The following is a 25,469-nucleotide window of genomic DNA, read 5'->3' as shown; positions in this document are numbered from 1 at the left end:
GGACGAAATGTTCGTAACACATGGGAGCAATAGCTCATAAAATTAGTCACCTAAAACAATGTAAAATTACATGACTTTTACATGAAAAATCGTAAAAATATTGTATTTTTTGGTGATTTTTTAACGAAAATTGTTGAAAAACTTTGAAATACGCAATTTAAACACCGTAGTGTCTTCGGCAAAGTTGTAGAGTATTGTTCTAACTATATTTTAACGGTATTTTTGGTACCTTTTTGGTGCAATTTTCTGGATATTGAAGTACATTTTCTTGAAAATGCTCGAAAAAACACAAAATCGATTTGATACACCTCTAAACCTTTATCAATTTGGCTCAATTTTGGACTGAAGCCTTGTTTTTGCATGTGGATTGATAATTTGATGTGATACGGGTAAGTCAAAAAAAGTGAACAGGTCTAATAGGCAGTAATGGTGTCTGTAAACAAACAATAAATTCTTCAACTAGGTCTCAGCAATACACCATATTCTTCTAATGCCATAACACTGTTTTTTATGTCCTAATAGCGCCACACAATAAGCTTAACAATTACCGGAATTTACATTCTATCTACTCACAGATTCGCCGAACCACCATTTACAATGGAGCATACTCCACAAGCTCCTCCCCGTCTTCCATGTCGTCCACCTCTTCTTCGTAGTACTCCTCTTCGTCTTCCTCCAGGAAGGCCTCCTTCGAGTCGTCCTGCTCCTCGGTCAGGCCATGCGACTGGCCCAGTTCCGCATGCGTTTGCTCGTGCTTCTTCCTCCCGGAAGAAGTAATAAATGCCGCCGGGCATATCTGGCAAACATAAGGCCGCTCGCCGGTATGGATTCGCTCGTGGGCCATACAGTTCGCCTTCTGAACAAAGGCCTTATCGCAGTACTGGCACTTGTGCCGTCGGTTGTCCTCGTGGATGTCCACGTGTAGGTTCAGCTTCTGCTTACAGTTGAACAGCTTGGCGCAATACGGACAAGCCAGGTTCCTCTCGGCGGTCTTTCCCTCGTGCACCGTTTCAATGTGCTTGGTCAGCGTGCACTTCAGCGGGAACCGTTTCTCGCAGATGTCGCATTTGAACTTCTTCAGGTGCATCGACCGATGGTAGAAGAACGTCCGGTACTGATGCGTTTCGTAGGTGCAGTTTTCGAACTCGCAGATATAGTACTTGGTACCGGAGGATGGATCTGTCCGGATGTGCGCTCTCCGAGTGGAGGACGTATTATACCGTGGGCGCTGGGTGGTCATTGGTGCCGGCCGGTACTGCGGATCATCCGGGTAGTGTTCTGCCTTGTGGTAGCGTAAGCTAGTACCGTTGTGAAAAGTTTTACCGCAGTCATCGCACACGTGGGCCCGCTCGCCGATGTGCAGTCGTTTGTGGTTCTGGAAGTTGGCCTCGTGGTTGAACTTTTTGCCGCACTTCTTGCACTCGAATGGCATCTCGCCGGTGTGGATCCGTAGGTGTCGCTTTAGCAGGGCACCACTGCCGAAGGCTTTCCCGCAATGTTCGCATTTGTATTTTCCTGGAAGGGGAAAATTACGTAGTAATTATGACTATCATATCTCGATTGAGTTTAAATAAGGGCGAAAGTAACATGATCGATTTCTCTCCATCGACTCTCCCTTCTCTATTACATCTCGCATTCTCTTGTCGTATGTAACGACTGTGATAGAACCTTGCTGACAGACAAAATAATGGTGGGTGCCTGAACTTTAGTATTGTCTGCTCAAAAGTGCGCTCGATGGCTACTTAGGTAAATGATTAATATTAAATCAGTTAACAATATGTAAAAGCTACTCACCGTGCTCCAGTGCTTTGTGCTTGGCCAAATGATGATAGAATTGGCGCTTTTTTCGGAAGAACTGTCCGCAGTAATCGCACGCAAACCCGTCGGCATCACCCGCTTCGTGCTGACTCTTCATGTGCTCGATGTACGACGCCTGGGTCAGAAACCGCAGCGGACAATAGTCGCACGGATAGGCGTAGAGATGGGTCATCAGATGCCGGTTCAGGCTGATCAGTGTTTTGAGCACCTGCGGCTTTTGCTCGGTACTGCACTGTTCGCACCGGTACGGGAGAATGCTTACGTGCTGCTCCATGTGGACCTCCAACGCGTCCGCATCTTCGTTAGCGGTATCACAGACGTAGCACGTGTGCGGAACTAGCTTCGGCTTCGGTCGATATTCGAGAATTTTGTACTGAGGCTTCTTAACAATGCCGGGTTTCGGTTTGTACAGCTCCTTCCACGAGTAAACATACTTTGGTTTGGGTTCCGGTTCCTCTTCCGAATCCGGCTCGACTTCCACATTTAACTGATTGTTCAATTTGTTGTTCACGTTGACAGGAATGGGTCGCTGCTCACTGGCTGCAGGTTGGCTTTTGACTTCCGGTTCTGCTGCATGAACGTCTGCCAGTGATGAATCTTCCTCATCGTAGAGATGTTCTTCCTCATATTCCTCTAGCACTTCAATCTCGGTTCCTTCCGGAATCGATTCATCGATGAACATTTCCTCTTTTAGAATCGATGTTACGCTGCCGTTAGAATCGACAGTCATTACCGGTTCTTCGTTGATCTGTAAGATATATATAGATAACGTCAAGTGACGCCGATGGTTTTTATCATAAATATACAAGCTTGCCCTACTTACCACTTCCTGTTTGATGTTATCCATTAGATTATTTAGGTAAACTTTATTCAAACTTCTCGTCTCCTGCCGATGGTTATCGTAAGACTCATAGTGTGCCTGCAGTTGATTGCTACTGATTAAATTCTGCAAAATTCGCTCGTGGTGAAGAAATTCCATCCGAACGTTGAAGGCCAAATCGGCCTTCCCCACACAATCGGCGCAGATCTTCGTCGGAAGGTCTCCATCAATGTCCACCCGGAGACCCGCAACGGTGAAAATGATATCCACCAAGTTGGCATTGTGCAGCTTCGAGTTGAACGGGATCAACCCAAGCCCTTTCTTGAGACACATCCGGCAGAACAGCGATCGAAGCAAAACTGGCGCTTCCGTCGACGGACCCGCTTCGGCCGTTGCGCTCTCCGTAGTGATTGCACTAGAATTGCTTTTGGATAAAGGTTTTGCTGGTTCTTCCGATATCATTACATCGTTTCGATCCATCAGTTCATCGGCTTCGTCGTCATCCGGAGAGTAAACCATTGGAACCGCTGGAATGCAACACATTATAATAGCCCGGCCGAACAGATTTCAAAATCCCATCCAAACTCACCTCCCTCCATCAGCGTCTTCTGGCCGTTGACTTCCAACAGTTCCATCTGCATGAAATGTTCCGCGCAGATGTACTTGGCCCTCCAGCGGAACTTGGTCGGATTCCCGTCGACAAAATCGATCCACTTGTTTCGCTGTTCGGCATCCGCCGTCGGAAACGGAAAGCAAACGACGCCACGGTCCGCCTTCGAGTTGGGACAAATCGGAATGCAGCACAGACGGACCATTGTGTGGGCGGGCTACTGCTGGGGTTGTTGAATAGGGTAGGTAATCAAAATTTGAACCAAATTGTGGCTTCCTGAAGCAGTGCAAATTTTAAGTGATTTTTTCTCCAATATGTGAATAATTTACTACGGCAAAATCGTATGTACATGAAAGCCACGGGTATAATCTTTCTGTTAAATGGTAAAAAGTTTATATTTGCACCGAATTTCATTGAAATATTCGATTTTTCATCAACAATGATTTTAATCTTAATTTGAACCATCGTAATCATAATTTGAACCAATTTTAATCTTAATTTGAACTACTGGCGGCAGCAGCTCGAGCAACTCACAAAACAGCCAATTCCATGCTAAACAATTAAAAATCACATGAATCTGCTAATTCTTATACCTATTTTTCATTAGCCAGTGGAATCTCAACTCAGAATGTTCGAATTTCATCCCCCAAGAGTAAACAAAGCAACCACTAGCGCAATCTACCGGCCAACACTAGAAGCTCACCCCCGTTCACTAGTTCAAATTTATGTCGTTTTCGTTTTTGCGGCGGTGCTACACCGCTTCGTGCTACACTTTACACTGCAAAAACGAACATTTTCGGTGCAGTTGCATTGGTGTGCGCAGGGATTGGCGGCATGCACCGTGCGGTGCGAAAAAAGCGTGTGCTTCACACAATCCCAAGTGCTCATCTCCCGTTTTGCCGAGAGACAAGAGACGTATGAGTGAGAGCTTTCGTAATTGTGCGAGAGACAATCGCAGCACTAGCTCTACGGCGCAGGGAGTAATGCACGGTGCTTGGACTGCGCTTGTCTCCAAACAGAAAAAATCAATTAATAAATAAATTGAAGAGTTTGTGTTTTCGTCAAAGTTGTTAAGCTTGTCAAGGGTTGACAAGTGATGGGTCGTTTGATTCGAAATTTTTCCAATCGTGCGTAGTATCAAGCCAAGTGCTAAGCACGGAGACAAGCACCGAGAGAGTGCATACGACAGAGCGTGAGAGCTCCAGCGCGCGGCAAAGTAAGCGAGCAACACACAACCGATTGCGCGTACTCGTCTCCTTCTAGTTTGTTGTGCTGTGTCGTAGCAGAGTGTGCGGCACGCAAAGAGTTTTGAGTCGCACCCTATCCCTGGGTGTGCGTGAATAAAAACCAAAATATTTACAACTTTGCAAACGCTGATTGGTGGACACGGTGTACACTCGCTACACTCTCGAATTTTTGAGTGCTGCACTATCTTGAGCGGTGCAGAAAAAGTGCTACACCGGTGCAGCACGAAAATCAAAAACGAACACTTACGGTGCAAAAGTGCTGCACCGGTGTAGCACCACCGCAAAAACGAAAACGACATTAAATTTGATAATTTTATGACAAATAATGCGGAAAGATGCGGAATATTATTCGGTTGGTCAATTCTACGATAAATAAGCTTTCATTCGACGTATTCACTTATTGCGTGTGGTGCAATGCATGAGCTGTATGGGTGCACCGAAAATGGGCTTTCTCTGGGGGGAAATAGGTGAAATCACAGTGATTTTTCAATTGCTTATTTTCGATGGCAAAAACGCTTTTTTCAATGCTTTTAATGCTTTCGTTATCAGATTATATTACGGAAAGCTGTTTAACATCTTTTTCGGGACAATATTTGCCCAAAAAGTACGTCATTTTAATGAATTTCAAAATGGTTCAAATTAAGATTACATTTTGACTAGTTCAAAGTTTGATTTCTTACCCTAATAGTCCAGTTTTTGCAGTTAATTTAGCCACTTGAAATTACTATTTTTCACTAGTTTTGTATGAAAATTGTAAGAAAATCGCCTTCCTTTTATTTATATACTTATTTTGACGTTTCGAGCCAAACCAAACAAAAACAAAAGGGTGGTCCGGGAGCTGGATGTGCAAAGGGTTCGGTAAAGGCCATACTCGCCGAAAACTATTTAACCTGATCAGGAGCGATTAATCATCCCTCGTCGGATTGGGCGCAGCTGTTAAGTGCCCCACACAATGCATACGTTTGCGTGTGCGTGACAGTAGTTTGACACATTTCCCATGGGAAAACTGTCAAAAAAACGCAAACCTCGACGGAACGGACGCTATGTGTTCCAGGCTTTAACCCTGTTAACCAGAAAATAAAATAAAGTGCCCCACACAATGCATACGTTTGCGTGTGCGTGACAGTAGTTTGACACATTTCCCATGGGAAAACTGTCAAAAAAACGCAAACCTTGACGGAACGGACGCTATGTGTTCCACCCGAATAAAAAATACAGTAGAAAAACCGAACGTTGTATTGTAACAGTACTATTTAAAACCATATTTTTACAATAGACACCACTGTAAAAATAAAAAATACAAAAACAATAAAATGAAATGTAGACACCATACAGTAAATTGTAAATAAGATTTTTACAATATACTATACGGGTTGTTAAGTATCGTAACAATATAGCGCATTTAGTTCACCACTGGACTATCGCACTAGTTTTTACGAGTGCGAAAACGCTAATAAAAGTGCGCGATAGCATCAAATCAACTCGGTGTCTTCAGAGCACTTGTTCACCATAGATTGAAGAAATAGTGCGCCGAAGACATCAACCTGATTTGATGCAATCGCGCACTTTTATTTACGTTTTCGCACTTATGAAGTCGCAGTTCGCAGTCCAGTGGTGAACTAAATGCGGTATATAAAAAAATATTTTTTTTCCATATATATATTTTTGCAAAACCATACATTATATTGTAAATAAATTGTTCTAAAAACTGATACGTGGGTTTTAATATACCGTACATTGTATGGTACACGTATGGTTTCAAACAATAAATTGTACCGTAAATATATTGTTTTTAATTGTAATTTCACTACTGGTTATACATTTAATTAAATGGTTTCGGAATGGTTCTCTTTTGTTATTTTGTATTGTATTACCTTGTGTTTTACATTTCATAAACCATATATGTATTGTTATATTATCTTGTAATTTTCCTCCTGTTAATGGCATCTTAGGCTTACTAACATTATGAGAATGCGCTTTGGGAATTCTCCAGAGCGTTTTGGATAACTCTTCATATATTGGATCGCCCACGTCTAAGTCTGAGTAGTCTCTGATTGCATGACCAGTTGAAGCTTAGGCTCCCATGCCCCACACTGGCTGATAACCGGGTTTCGCAAACTAAGCATTATTTGTGGCAACACTTTGAGCGGCATGATGGAACTATGCCGAGCGCGCTAAGTATTATTAGACCACTAATGTAGTTGCATGAAGTGGGTGACGACGTACATAAGTATCATTACAGCGTGCCAAACCGTTATTGCAATATTGAGGCTTCAGTTTGACTAAAGTTTGAAATACACGTATGTATTTAACAACTCATTACACACTCAGATTTGATTACCGAACTCGGTAAAATTTTACTGGGTTTTTGAACAGCAGAGAAAACTCAGTAATTTTCTGTTGCTACCGAAAACTCAGTGGGAAAAATTTCTGATCTGTCAAAATATAAATGTTCGCGCCAAAACTGTTACTGTCTTTTTCGGTAAAGTGTTTGTTTACTCCTAAATTGCTGAGTTTTTCAGTTGTTAAAGCGGAACCCAAGGGGAATGACATATCCTTTTCTAACCGGAATATCCGCATTTATCCGTTTCTAACCGTCGCTAACCGCGTCTAACTTCTGCTCACTTAGCAGCTCGCTTAGCAACGGTTAGCGACGGTTAGAAACGGATAAATGCGGATATTCCGGTTAGAAAAGGATATGTCATTCCCCTTGGCGGAACCCGGTTTTCCGGAATACAAATGAAATTTTCATTTTTTAATTTTATTTAGCATTGCTAGATTATACCATATTATCGGAACAACGCTACTTTATGGTTCAAGCGCTTTCCTGCAGGACCCTTCCCACTTTGAGTGTTTTATTTAAGCGCCTTGGTCAGCTTTTCATTAAAAATTCTGCTAAATGAAACATGAGGAGGAATCGAAACTATACAACGAGCTTGTTGCAAGAAATGGATCATCTTTCTAATTGCATGGATCCTTGTTACCGATTATCTGGAATTGGAGTTGCAGGAGAACATAGCCGAACCCTGCTCTAGCAAATCTGCTTTTTTGACTAATTGACTATCTTCACCTGCAATTAGCAGCCCAGATGGTAAAACCGATCCTCATAACTAGATCACTAGTCTCGTCGAACTATGCCGAAGGAAGACCTACCTTTTGCAGCTGACCAAGGCGCCTAATTTTAATAAAAAACCTGAAAAACTGTTTCCCGCAGGAGGCTGAATCCACAAATTTCCGACGATGAATCCGGTGCTGGCTGATCCAAAGTTCTCGATTGACATTGACGATTGACGACCGCGCCTTTTTTGTTGACGTATTGTCTTTACTGGCAGTTCAGTAAAAGTTAGTTTTAGCCGATAATTCGGTACTTGTTTTTACTGAGTTTTTCCGTTCCACTCGTTTATGACCGGTAAAGTCTCAGTTTTACGGTGTGTTCAGTACTAACAATTACCGTAGTCAGTTAAAAGTGAAATCGTTTACTGATCATCAGCAAAATTCAGTGTGGAAAGCTGAAAACTCAGTAGTTTTGCCGTTTTACGGTTCAAGAACCGTAAAATAAATTACCGAACAGGGAAGAGGTCATGGGGTGGGACACTCATTAATATTGGCAGTAATATCCATTAATATTCGATTAATATTATATTAATTCATTAATATCGGATGATGCACATCAAGGTGGCTGTGATTTTTCATACACAAAGAAATGTCTTGTTAATATAAATCGACACCAACATTTCAAAAGGGCGTAACTGCTTTTGGAATCATCACCTTCTTTTGAAGCTGTGGATCATGTGTTATGATTTCCATGTTTTTCACAACATGTACCAGATGGGAAAAACTCTCCTCTTTCCGACAACCACGGTGGTTTGAGTGTAAGGGAGGCAGTACGACCTACAGCTTTGAAAGAAGGTATTACTTGCAAATGCAGTTACGCCCTTTTGAAATGTTGGTGCCGAAATATCGTTTATTAAGCAGTCCAATAATGTGGTAAGCTTTTATCGTTATCCTAATAATTTAACGCATAGCAAACTTTTCATTTAATTTTAGATTTATTCATATTTCTGGGAGCGGCACAGAAACGATAATCGTTACACAGGCATCTCATAATATAACCCAACAAAAATATTGGATACGGATATGTGGTGCCCATCCGCAGAATTTTGTGGCACGTCCGCGTTGTGATGCCCATCAGCCAAATTCACTGGAACGTCCACGTTGCGGTGCCGATCAGTCAAATTTGCTGGCAGGTCCGCTAATCTGGCTAGCTTGGAGTTCTGTCTGCGTTCCATCCCGGACAGACTGAAAATCGAACCCGTCCGTGGCTTTATCTAATGAACACATTCAGAAGGCGCACAGTTTAAAATTTGGGATCTAAAACACGACTAATATCAACCACATAGCAAGGTAGCATCGAAATACGATCAAGACCATATCCACCTGGGAAAAACCCAACTAATCGATTGGTGAGGGCCGCGTCAGCCGTAGATTTCAACCCGACCAGCCAGAGGGCCGTAGTGAATCCGAGTTCTGGAAAAGATTAGCAGTGACTAACGCTGACCCACTAAATTACTAAGCTGATCTTTTTGGACATAAAAAACTTTGTCTAATACTACCTGCAATAAATCTTACAATTTGCTATAATTTAATTCGTTTTAATTTCCATTCTTTTTAAATTTTATTTTTTTATGGATGTTTTAAGCATTTCCGGACCATAGATGGACCGCGACAACCAAATACATGAGTGGCATCATCCGAAATTGATTTGACGGTTGTCAGGTCAGGTCTCCAGCCTACGCGGCTCTCCCAATTGACCCCCAAGCGGAAGTGGCCTTGGTCTCCAATCGAACCATAGCCCCTCTGTGAAGAGTTCATTCGTGCTTTGGGTCCCATTATGCGTCCCTAGCTTTGCCGTATCATGTAAAGAACATCCTTGGAATACAAGAATATAACTCATTGAAAATGATCTGCAGGACATGATACACATAATAAAGGACTATCCGGGAGCAGAAGAACAATAATCCTTGGCACTTTCAAGCGGTTCAATGATGTTGGTTTTCCTAATTGAAAAATAATGTTTTGACATCTGCAAACAACGCCAACATTTCAATGAGCACTTGATAATATTTCTAATATCAGCATTAATATTAGTAATATTTGTAATACGAGATCGAGTGTCCCACCCCATGGAAGAGGTGATTGAGTGTGTAGAAAACTGTCAAGTTCGATTCAAGTATAAGTTAGGTTAAAAAGCGAACCCACAGACGAACATATATTAGAATTTCTTTCAGTATTCAGTCCAGTCCATATGTTAGAGATGGCTCTACGTCAAAGATAAAGTTCGTCAATCGTATTCCTCTCATCGCACTCTACATACCTAGTCCGCCATATCTCTTGGATCTGCGATTCTTAAGACATCTGGTTTACTACTTATTTAAACATTTTATTGACTTTAAATTGATGTTTCAACTTATTCACTTTTTTCTTTCCTTTCCTTTGCATCATAAAAGTCACAAAGATCAACAAAACAAAGCACGGAAAAAAAATCTAAAACTGAATAAATAATTAAAAATGCACGGAAAATAATGTTTCGGAAAAGTGTTCAAACGTAAGAAAAACAATATAATATAAATATAGTGTTACATAAAAATCGAATGTAAATGTATAGTAGCTACAATGTGCGAAGCTTTTAGTGAACCATTTCATTACAATATACATTATTGTAGCTGGTACACTGTATGGTGCAGGAATGGTTTTCACCAAACACCCTATGGTTAGTTTTTATCCGGGTATCTCTGTCGCTCTTCAAGAGGCTTCATTTAAAAATACCCATTTATGAGTTGGGCCGCCCAACTTGAAAATGGGTATTTTTAAATGGGGCCTCTTGAAGAGCGACAGAGATAGCAATGAAAAAATGGTATTCTGACGCGAGCGTGTAGACATAAGCTTGGACATAAGTGAAATTTGAACACACGAACACTAGCGCGAATTTTTCCTCAGGGAACGTTCAAAAATTAGTCCAACATTTGGGGGAGGGGAGGGGATCTAGAAAGTGTGACAGTACGTGTATTGGGTATAGGAAAATTGCGTGACAGAGGGGGGAGGGGGGGTCTAGAAATTCCGAAAAACGATGGACGTAATATTTGAATCTTCCCTCACACAAAAGTTACGCCGATTCAAAGGCTATTCAGATTGCACATGCAAATATTACCCAATTAAATTGGGTAAAACGAGTAAATAATGATAAAACTAACATCCGGGGTAGGAGTGCAAATGTTTTCCTCACAGTTTCACAACTACATCTACAAAAAAGGCACGCATACATTTGAACGTGATTACCTCTAAAAACTGTTTAAGTTTTCAAAACTTATTTGCTGGGTTAAAATATTTTTCAGTGTATTCCTCGTGTCTTTCGGCGAGTTTTGTGTTTGGCAGATTTAGCCAACTCCTGTTTGAGCATGCAGAAAAATATTTTTGTTTACTTGAGCGAGCAAAGTACCGCGGAAATTCACGAATAAATTCGATAAATAATTCGTATATTTTCTGAACAAAAAATCCTAAAAGTGAGTATTCAGTAGTTCCAGCTGCAACGGGATGGTCCGCTTGTGTTGCATCCCGATCTGTCCCAACTCGAAGGCAATCCGTGCCGAAGTGGCCTGTTTCCCATTTCCCCAGGACGATGCGCTTCGCCAGCAGTGGATCGATTTCGTCGGCGCCGGCGACCCGACCCGGTTCCGCTGGAAAACCAAGTTCATTTGCTCGGAGCATTTCCTGGAGCTGGAACTGACGGAGGTCAACGGACAGAAGCAACTGCTCGAGGGCGGTGAGTTTGGTGTTTGGTTTTGAAGGGGTTTCGTGATTGTAAGTTTTTTTTTCTGTTTGTTTCAGCTGTCCCAATGGTGTACTCCCCGGATGACGACGAGAGCGATGAGTTGGCTGAACGGAATGACGTGATGGTATCGGGGGACCCGTCCGTGACTATGTCTACGGGAAACACATCTACAGTTACAAACGAAGGATCCAACGGAACGGTGCCACAAATAACTGTGGGTCAGCTGCCTATCTTGTTCTGTCGGATCTGTCTGAAAAAGGCAACGGATTTGATTCCGCTCAATTCTAAGTTGCGGAACGACAACCTGGTCGATATGATACAGGCTGTTTCCGGATTGGTGATTGACTCCGGTGGAGGTCTTCCGACGAAGATTTGCGGTGCTTGTGTGGGAAAGGTCGACACGGCGTACAAGATTCGGATAGAGTTTATTCAGCACGATCTTATGCTTCAGAACATGATCGACTCCGATCAGTTGCAGGCTTACTATGAATATTATGGATCTCGTCCGAACCAAGCGATACATGGGAATGCAGTTCATCCGAACAGTTTGGTAAATACGGTGAAACCAATAAAGGTAATTACTATTTTGGGGCAGCTTGAGATAAAAGTTTCAATCGTCCGGATTTCCTATCGCTCATTCGATATACCTATATCGGATCGGTTGCATCAACAATGTGCGTTGTTTTTGATAAAAATGTTTAATATATCAGGTTTCCCATAGAGCTTACACATAGTGTACGCGGCGTATCAGGTAAAGTCGATTTATATGCAATACGCTTATCTTTCCAGGTTGTAAAGGCACCGGCTGTTAGAAGCCTGAATGTTGCTGTTGCCCCAGTTGAAAACGTTGTCACCGTCAAGACTGAGAACGTTGATCTTACTTCAATAGAACCATCATCTATAAAAGCGGAGCAGGTTATAAAGGAGACTGATATGCCTCAAGATGTTAAGAATGATCATCTAATGGATGTTGATAATGACCTAACTGTTGACCAAATAGAAATATCAGATGCGGAAGACGACAAGGCTGGAGAAACACCCAGGCAAGTTTTCTCGTGGAAAGACCTCTGTAAACAAAAGACCCGTGTTTCTAAGCCAGCTATCGTCTTCAAGATCACCGAAATTCTACCGAGACCAAAGCTGGTTCCTCACACTTGCTACATCTGTGACACAGCGAACGAAGATGCCAATGCTTTGGACACCCATCTGGAGCAACATATCGACCAGATTCCCTACAAGTGCGATCAATGTAGCACCGAGCAGGTGCCGCAGGTGTTCAAGACGGTCATCAACCTCAATCACCATCTTCGAACGCATCTTTATCCGTACGTGTGCGATTACTGCCCTTTGCGGTTCCAGGTTACGCATTCTTACCGCAGACATATGCAGGAGATGCACTTGGCTCACAAATCGGAAGGTTTTACGTGCGACTTCTGCGGAGAGTTCTTCGTCCGGAAGCGCCTGTTTCAAATGCACTGGCACAAGCACAAGGCGATGGAGGAAGGTGAGTATCAACTGGAATGTAATTGTGTATGTAATAGAAGTTTCAGAAGGGTCTGTGTCATTTGGCATAAAGTCATTTGGCATAAGGCCGTTTGGCATAAGGTCACTTGGCATAAAGACATTTGGCATAACGGTCATTTGGCATAATGGACACTTGGCATAATAAAGAAGGGTGCATTTCGATTATGCCAAATGTCCATTATGCCAAATGACCGTTATGCCAAATGTCTTTATGCCAAGTGACCTTATGCCAAACGACCTTATGCCAAATGACTTTATGCCAAATGTCCCGCTCCCGTTTCAGAAGGTGCTTTTGTTCAGGGTCTGTCAGGGTAATTTGACTAATGTCATTCAATATTATGTGTTCCATGCCAACTCTGTGTACGTTGTTAGTTCAATTGACAATGGCTAACAAGTGCAGTATGCATTATGAATTGGGATATTCTGCCACAGCACTTGAAGACCGTACAGAACCTTGAAAATCTACAGTTTACTGCTCAACTGTGAAGGCTGTTGTCAAGACGTTGAAACTGCGAATACGTCCGCAAGGAGGAATTGAAGGTCCCACATGTCCCAGCACCCGACATGGAGACAACGTTTGTACAACCGGATCGCTACATTGCAGTTCAAGGATGGTAGTTTGACACAGTAGGTACGAGGAGCGAAATCTATTAACGAAGCTAGTTCGTCATGTTGCTGAAATTGTAAAGCCCGCAGCAAAACTCCGAGGGCTCACTAAGGCCATCATTAATAAGATCCTCGTCAGCTATTTACAGTGGTCGAGTTCTCTTGCGAAACGATTGCGGTGTTATGGAGAATGTTAGAAGCGAAAAGGGCAATCGTCCACGGTGGGGAGTTTATTTGTTTATTTGTTGTGTGTGCATCAACAGGCAGCAACATGCCCCAATGATGTTTGATGTTAACATTGTTGTGGCATACCAGTTTAGCACCCTATGCGCAGAGATGCGAATCGTCAGCATTCGTGCATCATCGAACACTGCGACCCAACCGCGACAACAATATTCGCGCTCCATCAGACATCGCGACGTCGCGACGCGCACGTCGTCGGTCGTCAGCGACACGAAGACTCGAGCCGGTCGGACAGGAGAGACCGCGGCGCCGACGATCGCCCTCTTTCGCATCGCAGCAACCGGGCGGCAAGCACGTGTCATCCAAAACAGACTGCAGGCAATTTTGCGGCAATCGGCCGAAACTGTAGTGCGGAAATTTACATTGGTGATCCTGCCAGGTTTGCTGCTTTAAGTTTTAAGAGCAAATAAATTGTGAAGGCCGAAAACATATTCCAATATAAGCTAAATGGTAAGCATATTCAGTGGAAGTGATTTTTTTTTTCATACTCGCAAAGTAATACTACAGTCAACTTTCGCTCGTTGCACTAAGCTCATAGCCCAGTTAGTGAAAGACTTTCACTAGGTGGGCTGAGTTTTCAGCTGTCAAATAATCTCTAACAATAGCGATTCAGGGCTACCAACCTAAAGAAATCGAGTTTCACGTCAAAAAGTGACGTTTGACTTCGTTTTAACTGGGCTATAGCCCACCTAACGGGCGCCCAGTTAAAACGAGGTGGGCTTCGTAGCCCAACGAACGAAAGTTGACTGTATTTGGTTGTGCAATGACGCTGAAGAGAGGTTATGAGTGCTGATTGAAAAAAAATGGAAAAGAACCACACGTGAGGATCCGGCGCGATTGGACTTCCGCCGGGGAGAAGTGAAAAGAACCACACATGGACTTGTGTGAGGATCTGGCGCGATTGGAGTTCCGCCGGGGGGAAGTGAAAAGAGCCACACATGGACTTGTGTGAGGATCTGGCGCGATTGGAGTTCCGCTGGGGGAAAATGGAAAAATCCACACATGGACTTGTGTGAGGATCCGGCGCGATTGGAGTTCCGCCGGGGGAAAATGGAAAAATCCACACATGGACTTGTGTGAGGATCCGGCGCGATTGGAGTTCCGCCGAGGGAAAATGGACAAATCCACACATGGACTTGTGTGAGGATCCGGCGCGATTGGAGTTCCGCCGGGGGAAAATGGAAAAAATCCACACAAGGACTTGTGTGAGGATCTGGCGCGATTGAAGTTCCGCCGGGGGAAAATGAAAAAAATCCACACATGGACTTGTGTGAGGATCTGGCGTGATTGGAGTTCCGCCGGGGGAAAATGAAAAGAGCCACACATGGACTTGTGTGAGGATCTGGCGCTATTGGAGTTCCGCCGGGGGAAGTGAAAAGAACCACACATGGACTTGTGTGAGGATCTGGCGCGATTGGAGTTCCGCCGGGGAAAATGGAAAAATCCACACATGGACTTGTGTGAGGATACGGCGCGATTAGAGTTCCGGCAGGGGAAAATGGCCTGCGGTAATTCGTGCATGGTGGCCTCAAAATTGAATCTCCAACGTGGAGCTCCATCGTCGATCAAAAGCCGATAGTGACAGAAATTCGGGAGGGAAAGTGGAGGTGGGTCGGCCATACTCTACGCAGGGGTGGGAACGAAATCTGCAAGCAAGCGTTGAATTGGAACCTAGCAGGACATCGCAGCAAAGGCAGACCCAGAGGTTCATGGCGGTGCAGTCTCAACAAGGAAATAAATGAAGTCGACAGATATTTGACCTGGCCACAGGTCAAGACGGTGGCGAGCAGTCGCCCAGGATGCAGATCTTTCAATTCGGCCCTCTGTACCATCATGGGTGCTCAGGACTGAAAGTAGTAAGTAGGGTAGCCCTCACCGACATCGCTGTACCGTTAGACCATAATGTCCAATCAACGTTCTCCGACAAGATAACCAAGTACCACGACCTAGCGGAGGAGTTGAAGCAGATGTATCCCTAAATCTCTCCTGAGGTCCCTAGACGAGCTGGAATTGAAGAAGAGTCTGATCAACATCCTGAAAGCGGTGATTCTTGAAACCTGTAGTATAGTTAGGCAGTTTATGAATCATCACAACTGACAGTACATCCGAAGTAGACTGATGAGCATCTTCTAGCTTTACGAAAGGTGAATCAAACAAGCTCAAATTTGTACCAATGACGGACATATAATAGGCTGACAAACAGTCAACTTTTGAGAATGTTGCCCTTCAGAAAAAAGTTACCTGTCCCAAACATTTTGGCCACCCCCTATATTTATCATCTGGGAAATTCGTTCCATTCTATCATACGATTTTTGCAAACAAATTCAACAGTTTCCGTAAAAAGTTTGCATTATTTAGAATTACTGCTGAAGATGCACATATCTTTGCAGTTTGTTTGAAATAACAAAACCTGTTTCTAGGTGTTATTCATACAAAATTGTGGTATTGGTTTTTGTTATTTTGTCTCTTATTACCACCTAATGAAGGACATATCAAGGTATAATGGTATTAAAGATTAAATACATAGATATGTTATTCAGTTGTTATTCTCTTCTGCTCGGGAATTGACTTGACTGTATACCACCAAGTCTTCGTACTTATCTCATTAGCTTACTCATTCCTGATCATAATTTTCTTTCTCTACCTACACAGGAAGATACAAATGTGAATTTTGTGCGAAGGCGTTCGGCACTGGTTCTCTCCTGAAGCGTCACGTGCGCACCCACACAGGAGAAACCCCGTACGAGTGCAACACATGCGGAAAGCGGTTCAATCACTTGGACAACTTCAAGAATCACAAACGAATCCACACCGACGAGAAGGGCTACAACTGCGAAGAGTGCGATATGAGCTTTTTCAACAGCACGTTTTTGCGCCTTCACATGCAGAAACATTTTCCAAATGATCCTCGGTACCAGTTTAAATCCCAGCGAGCGGGCGCCGAAAAAGTCGAAAGGGAATACGCATGCGACTACGAAGACTGCACATTCGTCACCAAAAAGTATCAGTCGTATCACGTGCACCGAGCCAATCACCTTAAGCGGTTCGTGTGCGAACTTTGCGGTAAGAAATTTCCCATGAGATGCAATCTGGTCAGGCACAAGAACATGGTGCACGAAGGAAAAGTTCCAGAGTTCAGGCTCAAATGTCCGTATTGTGCGAAGGGGTTCAACACCAAACAAAAGCTGGAAAAGCACGTAGACGTGCATGAGAATAACCGCCGCCACAAATGCCAGTACTGCGAGAAAGCATTCGTCGAGAAGGAAAACTGTCGGGCACACGAGCGCATCCATACCGGGGAGCGTCCGTACCCTTGTCGGATGTGCCCGTCGGCGTTCATCACTTCGTCCGGAAGGAAGAAACACGAGGCAACACACAAGGGGCTGAGTCCGTCTAGCTCACGGGATACCGAATAAGGTGTAGTTGGAGCGGAAGCTGGTAAGGAATTTGAAATTTGAAAGTACTGTGTAACATAGAGTCAAATATTTGATCAGGAATGAACTGAACAGTGCTATGCATCTGACGCTGAAATAATGCTCATTTATATTTTGTTCTTGGTCAAACATTCGACTCTGGACATTCGACCGTTGGACTTGATGAATGTCGACTAAAGAAACATGGTGAAACCTTGTTTACAAATTATCTAGGTGTACAGAATTGCATAAGCATTTTATATGCTGGTATTGCTGTGCATATTTCAGTTTCACTATTGCTTGTTTGTAAATAAAAACTTATTATATCGAATAGAAGACTATGTGTTTAGTGAAGGCTTAGTTGAAGAATTTATTATTCATTCATTCATTTAGTTTAACATCAAATTCATGATAACATTGAATAAACAATTTTCTGCCATAATAGGTTCTCGATTTGCAAGTACGGTTCTTTAACGTCGGTCATGCCCAACGGTCGCCATATCACGCCCTTTTTTGTCCGCCTATCGTGTTCTCTGCGCTCCACGCCTCCATACCAACTGTGTTGTCCGGCATTCTTGCAACATGCCCTGTCCACCGTATCCTTCCGACTTTGGCCACCTTCTGGATGCTGGGTTCGCCGTAAAGTTCAGCGAGCTCGTGGTTCATGCATCTCCGCCAGACACCGTTCTCCTGTACACCGCCGAAGATCGTCCTTAGCACGCGTCGCTCGAAAACTCCGAGTGCTTGCGGGTCTTTCTTGAGCATGGTCCATGTCCCGTGTCCTTAGAAGACTACCGGTCTTATTAGCGTTCTGTACATGGTGCATTTGGTGCGTGGCTGAATCCTTTTAGACCGCAGCTTCTGGAGCCCATAGTAGGCCCGACTTCCGCTGATGATGCGCCATCGAATTTCACGGCTCACGTTGTTGTCAGCCGTCAGAAAAGATCCGATGTAGACGAATTCCTCCACCACCTCGAAGGTATCCTCGTCTATCGTAACGTTACTACCCAGACGGATCCGGTCGAGTTCGGTTTCGCCTACCAACATGGACTTTGTTTTTGAGGCACTCACCACCAGTCCGACCTTTGCTGCTTCGCGTTTCAGGCGGGTGTACAGTTCTGCCACCTTTCCAAATGTTCTAGCGATAATGTCCATGTCGTCCGCAAAGCACACAAATTGACCGGATTTTGTGAAAATCGTTCCCCGGCTGTTGAGCCCGGCTTGTAGCATCACACCTTCCAGAGCGATGTTCAAGAGTAGGCATGAGAGTCCGTCACCTTGTCGCAGTCCCCGGAGAGATTCGAATGAACTGGATAGTTCACCCGAAACCCTTACGCAGTTTTGCACACCGTTCATCGTTGCTTTAATCAGTCTAGTCAGCTTCCCAGGAAAGCCGTTTTCGTCGTCCCAGGAAAGCCGTGATTCTCCATAGCTCTGAGCGGTCGATACTGTCGTATGTTGCTTTGAAGTCGATGAACAGGTGATGCGTTGGAACCTGGTATTCACGGCATTTCTGGAGGATTTGCCGTACGGTGAAGATCTGGTCCGTTGTCGACCGGCCGTCGATAAAACCGGCTTGATAACTTTCCACGAACTCATTCGTTTTAGGTGACAGACGACGGAAGATGATCTGGGATAGCACTTTGTAGGCAGCATTCAAAATAGTGATCGCCCTGAAGTTCTCACATTCCAAATGGTCGCCTTTCTTGTGAATGGGGCAGATTACCCCTTCCTTCCACTCCTCCGGTAGCTGTTCGGTTTCCCAGATCCTGACTATCAACCGGTACAGACAGGGGCCCAACATTTCTGGGCCCATCTTGATGAGTTCAGCTACGATACCATCCTTATGCTATGTTGATTTTGAGCTGGTGAATGACATCGTTAATCTCCCTTAGCGTGGGAGTTTCCGTCCTCCGCTGCACTGGCGTCGCCGTTTCCTCCGTTGCCGTGGTCTCCCGTGCCTAGTTCTCCATTCAGGTGCTGATTGAAGTACTGCATCCATCTTTCGATCACCTCACGTCCGTCCGTCAAGGAGCCTCCGTCTTTATCCCTGCATATTTCGGCTCGCTGCACGAAGCCGTTGCGGGATGCGTTGAGCTTCTGGTAGAACTTCCGTGTTTCTTGGGTACGGCACAGCAGTTCCATTTCTTCCAGGCCGCACATTTTCTCACGAAAGAGGAGGGTCTGCTGTTTCCGCTTCTGTTTGTAACGTTCCACGTTCTGTCGGATCCCTTGCTGCAGCATTACCGCCAGCGCTGTGTTCTTCTCCTCCAAAACCGTTCTACACTCTTCGTCGAACCGTTCGTTTCGTCGATTCCGTTCCACGTACCCATGATAGTGCTCTCGGCTGCGTCGTGCGTCGTTGATGGCTGCTTTCACTGTACTCCGACAGTCCTTTAGAGGGGCCTCGACGAGCTCGCTCGCGTCTGGCAACGCAGCCTCGAGATTCTGCGCGTATGCTGAAGTGACATCCGGTTGTTTCAGTCACTCTAGGTTGTATCGCGGCGGTCGCCGGTACCGTACATTGTTGATGACGGAGAGTTTTGGGCGCAGTTTCCCGAGCAGAGAATGAGAACTAATTGAATTTTTGATATTTTATTAGGCATTAATTTACATGAATAAGTAAAATTTTAAATTAGATTTTATTTTAAATTTGGAAGAATCTTGTGATTGAAAACTTGTTTTGTTTGATACGATATCATCAGAATATGGCGCCTATTAATGCCGTAGACTACGGCCCGTAGTATTATCGATTGTAACATTAACATTTCATCAACAGTCATTTCTAACTTGGAGCCTAAACAAAGAAAAATTGTATGGAAATCTGACATGATATCCTCATAGATATGCAGCATAACTATACCATGATTCAACTAAAAGATTTATGATAGACATTGAAGGGACAAAGAAAAGTAAATTTGGAGTCAAAGGACAACTGCCCTTAACATTCCGTAACTCGCGCGGTTGACTACCTGCATCAGCAACACGCTAATGCTGAGTACAAAAAGAGAGATTTTTTCAACGTGTTGTACAAAATGCACAAGCGCGATCGCTTGAGTTAATGTTTTTGTATAGGTAGTTATATTTCAGCTTTTCCTTCTGATTATTGGACTGCAGCAAAACAAATGTGGAAGATGTTCACGACATCCTAGAGCCACACTGCCGGTGGAAGCATAATTGTCACATGTGCATTTTTGGCAATATTGAGATTTTGCAGCCCATGACCATGTATCGTGGTGTACTACCATATAGGGAAATATAAATAGGTAGTTTGCTCCGAAAATTGTTGAAAAAATGCAACGCCGATTTGTGACATTCTGAAAAATGGACGCATAAATGTCACGTTTTGTTGGAAAACCTATGAGATTTTAAAATCGCTCTAAAACAAAAATTAGTGCTCAAATTCAAAATTGGTTGATGTTAGAACACGATTCGGCATTTATGCTTCATAGTTGAGACAATTTACTTTTTCGAACTTTGGACGCGATTTTCTCGATTGCCTGTTTTTGCACATGTGACATTTATGCGTCCACCGGCAGACAGGCATCAGGACTCAAATTGAATGACATCGAGCAACGAATTGAGTCGCATTTCCCTCGTTACCCGCGGAAAATGATGACATTGAAAAAAATAAGGCATCCGATAGGAAAAATATTTTACTACAATAATTCTATCGGGTATGGCATAATGTCGTTTGGCATAATGGCCAAATGGCATAATCTGGCATATTAGTCGATTGGTAAAATGGCCGTTTGGCATAACAATAAGTGAAATGGCATTCATCATTTTCATGTATGATAAATAACTGTGTTATTTTCAAAACTTCAAACATCACGAGGTTCATCATTTTGGTACGGAGCTGCAATGAATCCTTTTTCGTACGAGAATACTTTATAAAGGTAAAATATGTGACTTTCTACAGTAGAATGGCCGTGAATTACTTTGGTTGGCTATATCTAACTTCATTTGCCTTTAATATAGAATTTAAAAATTTAAAAATATTTGGCAATATGTTTAGATTGAAATAACTGATATCTGGGAACTTTTGTATTCTGGGTAGTTTTGTTCTCTTCGTCATGGAAGGCTTTTTGAAACCTGTTGAATTCAAAGTTGGCCTCAAATCTTTCCTAACCAAGCTATACAACCAAGTTTCAGGCAACTTGGCCGATGAATACACTCTCATAACGAAGAGAACAAACCTGTCGATAATATTCAGTCACCCTAAAAAGACTTACTAAAGTTCAAGCCAATTTAAATCAATAGCATGACCATAACCCAGAATCAGCAAATTATAAATTTTGTGTCAATATGTAAGTAAAATACTCTCCCTGTCCAAGAGTGATGGGTTTGACGATGGCTTATCAAGCGTCGTCATATAGTGAAAATGTGTTAAAATAATTTCAATTTTTGTCTTTTATAATTATAGATTAGCTAAATTAAATATAGTAATGAAAATTAGTGAAATAGTAAATGGAATAGTATTTGAAAGTAACTAGGTTTTGAATTAAAACATTTCTTTACAAAATTAAACTAAAATAGAATCTGAATAATCATACCATTGCTTTATTGACTTTAATTTAAACGCTTGATTTGTCATGCCTCCAGCATACGCTTAATCGCTGTCGCATGATCTAACAACAGTTGATTACGCGCAGTGCTGGGGGGACCGACAGGGCTTATTACCAGTCTATACTAACCCTCTAACTACTAACAAGACTGGGAAGCCAACGATCACTCATTGCACTTTTGATAGTAGTATTAGTAGTAGTAGTTAGTAGTAGTAGTAGGAGTAGTAGTAATAGTAATAGTAGCAGCATTTTATTAAGGTGAATATAGAACGAAGCCACACCTTGAATTTTCAAAAGCACAAATCTGAAGAACCAAGTATCGCACTAAGCTGAAAAGTTGATCGATTGGTCATCACCAGCGGGTGACATCAAGTGTTCAGCTCGGTGCGATGTTTGGTTCCTGAGATTTGTGCTTTCGAAAATTCAAGGTTTGGCTTCGTTCTATATTCACCTTAACAAGTAGATTCATACTATTCTTTTTCACTTCTTCGAAATTATTTTTATAGCAACTATAAACTCAGGAGTGGATAGCATAACGACATTGATTGCAGCAGGGTCCAACCTTATTATGTAATGCAAGAGTGCATGTGTGATGTCTCTGCATTACTTATATCTTCTACTTAAGACAGGGCAGGGTGATAAGAAAATCGCATTAGTGAATAAACAATTTAGAATCTAAATTTTAGATGTTGAATGCTGTTCACTCAAGAAGTTCGCTGGTGCAGGTAGAAAAAAAATTGGAATCTCTATATTTCTTAGCATAGTAACAAGAAACTATATTTAAAACTGAATATAAATTATGCTCTCTATGATGCTCAACAATGCTATAAACAGAATACTAAAATTTCCGGGCCGCCATTTTCTGGAGTTTGGCGGCCCACTGTCTTCTTGTCATTTCAGGTTCATTTTGTACAACGCGTGGCTACATAGAGTGAACAATACCATCGTCTAGGGGGCATTTTGGAGCTAAATTCGGTGAGTCTGTTCCATTATATTTATGTTGTCAGTATTTTAAATTCACCATGGATAGTTGCGGCCTTTTTTACATGCATATTGTTATGCATCTGTTTGTGTACATTTGTTGTTACCCATTTTTCATGTATTTACTCAACTAGCACTGTAAAGTTCGTCACTTCGAGTGTCGGCCTAAATTCTTAGTATTCATTTCATTAAAACTACTATTGTTGTACAGTCCACATATTTGATGTTGCCACGATGGGAGAGCACGTTGAGCACCGGTTTGTCCACATCTGCTAGAGCTTTTGGCTGGGGGTGGGTCTGGTTTGCAGGTTTAGCGTGGGCCTACCACAATTTGGGAGTGTGAGGGGGGGGATCTCTGCATTGAACTCACTACTCATCAATTCCGTGGGGTATCTAGAAGACAATTGACGATAAGATTGGAAAAAAGCTTGCAGTTGGGACTAGACTAAAATACCTAGTGGCCGATAGAAAACAACCCGCTAGACAGCATTATTATTCATTTTTTTTAAATATTTATCCATAGGATTCTCGCCGGTTGACAGTATAGTATTTAGCTGTGTACGAAGATACGGATTAGTTGGTGTACAGATGACAGGGTTCTCACGGGAAGTGCTTCAAGCGAGGCTTACATAACAACTGACAATAAAGAAACCTATTTTCCTTGACTTTCTACGCAATGGACATCTGACCGAACACACGTGTTTTCGTTAATCTCCTAGGCATTATTAAGACATGACGTATGTGCATGACGGAACAACTAGCAGGACACAGTTCCAGACGTCTCTTTTTAATAACGATATTCAGCATATTTCCAATAAAACTACACTTCAATAAAGCAAAGACTAAAGCTGCTATGATAGAACAGATCAGAATGACTTAATTGACTTATTGACTACATATTGGAGATCTACTTCGAATAACTGACAAATTGACAAAAACCTAACTAAATACATGGACCATACTACAAAAAATTGACAAAAAGAAAAAAGGGGAAACTTTTATTAAAACTATTTATGTTCAACGCAGGCCAAAACAGTGTCGACTTGGGCCACGATATGCCTACGTACTTCTGTGTGTTGAAACAAAAATAGAGGCTCATAGAAGCAAACGTAGGGAAAGGGTGCGGTGTTAGAACATAAGCACAGTGTGCTACCGCCGTAATCACTATGAAAAAAAAAAAATATGTAAGTAAAATACTCTGGTAGATTTAACAAATATTTTGTGTATATAATTAATATTAATAAAGCATATTGAACCTTTTTTGGATTTTTGAAATCAAATTTTGTTATCATTGAGTTTTTGAAATGATAACAAAATGATATCTCAATTTGATATTAAATAAAAACAATTCGGAAAGAAAACTTATTTTGATTTCATTTTGTTATCAATAATAAAATGAGTTATCAATTTGTTATAGGTTTGTTCTCATTCCCTGCTCGGGTTGACGACCATCACCAGATAGTGGTGGGAGTCGATGTAGGCGCCACGATAGGTCCTGACATCGATAATGTCGGAGAAGTGAAGACCGTCAATCAGGACGTGGTCGATTTGCGATTCCTTCTTCTGTGGTGATCTCCAGCCTCCAGGTGTAACGATGAGGGAAGCTGTGTTGGAAAAAGGTGCTACGTATGGCCATATTTTTGGAGGCGGCGAAATCATTGATTCGTAGGTCGTTTTCGTTCGTCTGCTGGTAGGCGCTGAACTTACCAATCGTCGGTCTGAATTCTTCCTCCTGGCCTACCTGAGCGTTTAAATCTCCTATGATGATCTTGACGTCGTGGCTTGGGCAGCGATCGTACTCGCGTTCGAGCTGCGCGTAAAATGCGTCCTTGTCATCATCAGTGCTTCCGGAGTGTGGGCTGTGCACGTTTATTATGCTAAAGTTGAAGAATCGGCCCTTGATCCTCAACCTGCACATTATTTCGTCGATCGGCCACCAACCGATCACGCGTCTCTGCATATCACCCATCACGATAAAAGCTGTTTCCAGCACGCGTGTGTTGCTGCAGCTCTGGTGTATGGTATGATTACCTCTAAACCGCAGATCTAAACGTTCGCACCATGGATCCTGTCCAACACGCCTCCTGCAGCGCTACGATGCCGAACCCGCAGTCTTTCAGTAGATCGGCGAGTATGCGGGTGCTCCCAATGAAGTTGAGAGATCGGCAGTTCCACGTACCGAGTTTCCAATCGCAAGTCCTTTTTGTTCGCTGGGGTCGTTGCCGTTGGTCTCGGTTTGTACTGTTCTGTCGCTGATTTTCCGTTACAATAGTTTTTTTTTACGGCTGGCTCGTAGGGCCTGACACCAACCCCCTACTTTCCGGAGGACCAAATTAGTCTATGACCATAGTACACAGTTGAGCTTCAAGTCTTTTCCTGGCCCTCGGACGTTGATCAGTCGTCCCTAACATGGGGATCTGACGCTGTTGTGAGCCGCTGGAGAACACACAATCAGGTTTGTAGAAGCAAACCCCCCCTTCCCTGTCAGCCTACGAGCAAAGTTCCCACCGGGGTTGGTTACCCGAACTTCCCTAAGGTTGCTCATAGTGTCCAGCCGGTACCATGCGGAGGTAGGGATAGGAGTTCCTGGGCAGACGCTGGTGGATTACAATAGGATCTGAATTGCGCAACATATCCAGCCTTTACCATGGCCAGAGTATATTTAGCAGAATTTGATCCGACGCCAATCTGTGTTCTCCAAAGTTCGGCCAACGGACTTCGCTCAGTCCTAGGAGTCATTGGCTAGTTGTGCCATTTTACCCTGCTGGGCTACGGTTGATACATTCCAAGTTCCAATTCTTGCCCGTTGT

At 43.1% G+C, this 25,469-nt stretch overlaps 2 protein-coding genes across 2 annotated transcripts in view; one reads left to right on the top strand and one right to left on the bottom strand.

Moving 5' to 3' along the window:
* Positions 1–472: 472 nt before the first annotated feature.
* On the bottom strand, positions 473–3,482 carry LOC109428544 (zinc finger protein 135). The gene is made up of 4 exons (XM_029859014.2): positions 3,228–3,482; positions 2,642–3,165; positions 1,795–2,566; positions 473–1,515 (listed from the first exon to the last, which is right to left on the bottom strand). The coding sequence occupies exons 1-4, from the start codon at positions 3,451–3,453 to the stop codon at positions 593–595; spliced, it is 2,445 nt and encodes an 814-aa protein (XP_029714874.1). The 5' UTR covers positions 3,454–3,482; the 3' UTR covers positions 473–592.
* Positions 3,483–10,990: 7,508 nt separating this feature from the next.
* The window catches only part of LOC109420984 (uncharacterized), a 41,577-nt gene continuing 27,098 nt past the window's right edge, over positions 10,991–25,469 (top strand). The window contains exons 1-4 of the mRNA XM_062847806.1: positions 10,991–11,315; positions 11,381–11,898; positions 12,114–12,828; positions 16,350–17,111. Coding sequence (XP_062703790.1) covers positions 11,087–11,315; positions 11,381–11,898; positions 12,114–12,828; positions 16,350–17,111 — 2,224 coding nt within the window. The 5' untranslated portion in view covers positions 10,991–11,086. The remainder of the gene's footprint in view (positions 11,316–11,380; positions 11,899–12,113; positions 12,829–16,349; positions 17,112–25,469) is intronic.

This window comes from Aedes albopictus, chromosome 2 (genome assembly GCF_035046485.1).
Source record: "Aedes albopictus strain Foshan chromosome 2, AalbF5, whole genome shotgun sequence".
In the NCBI taxonomy this organism is placed as follows: Eukaryota; Metazoa; Arthropoda; class Insecta; order Diptera; family Culicidae; genus Aedes; species Aedes albopictus.
This window is presented reverse-complemented; position numbering and strand designations above follow the sequence as displayed.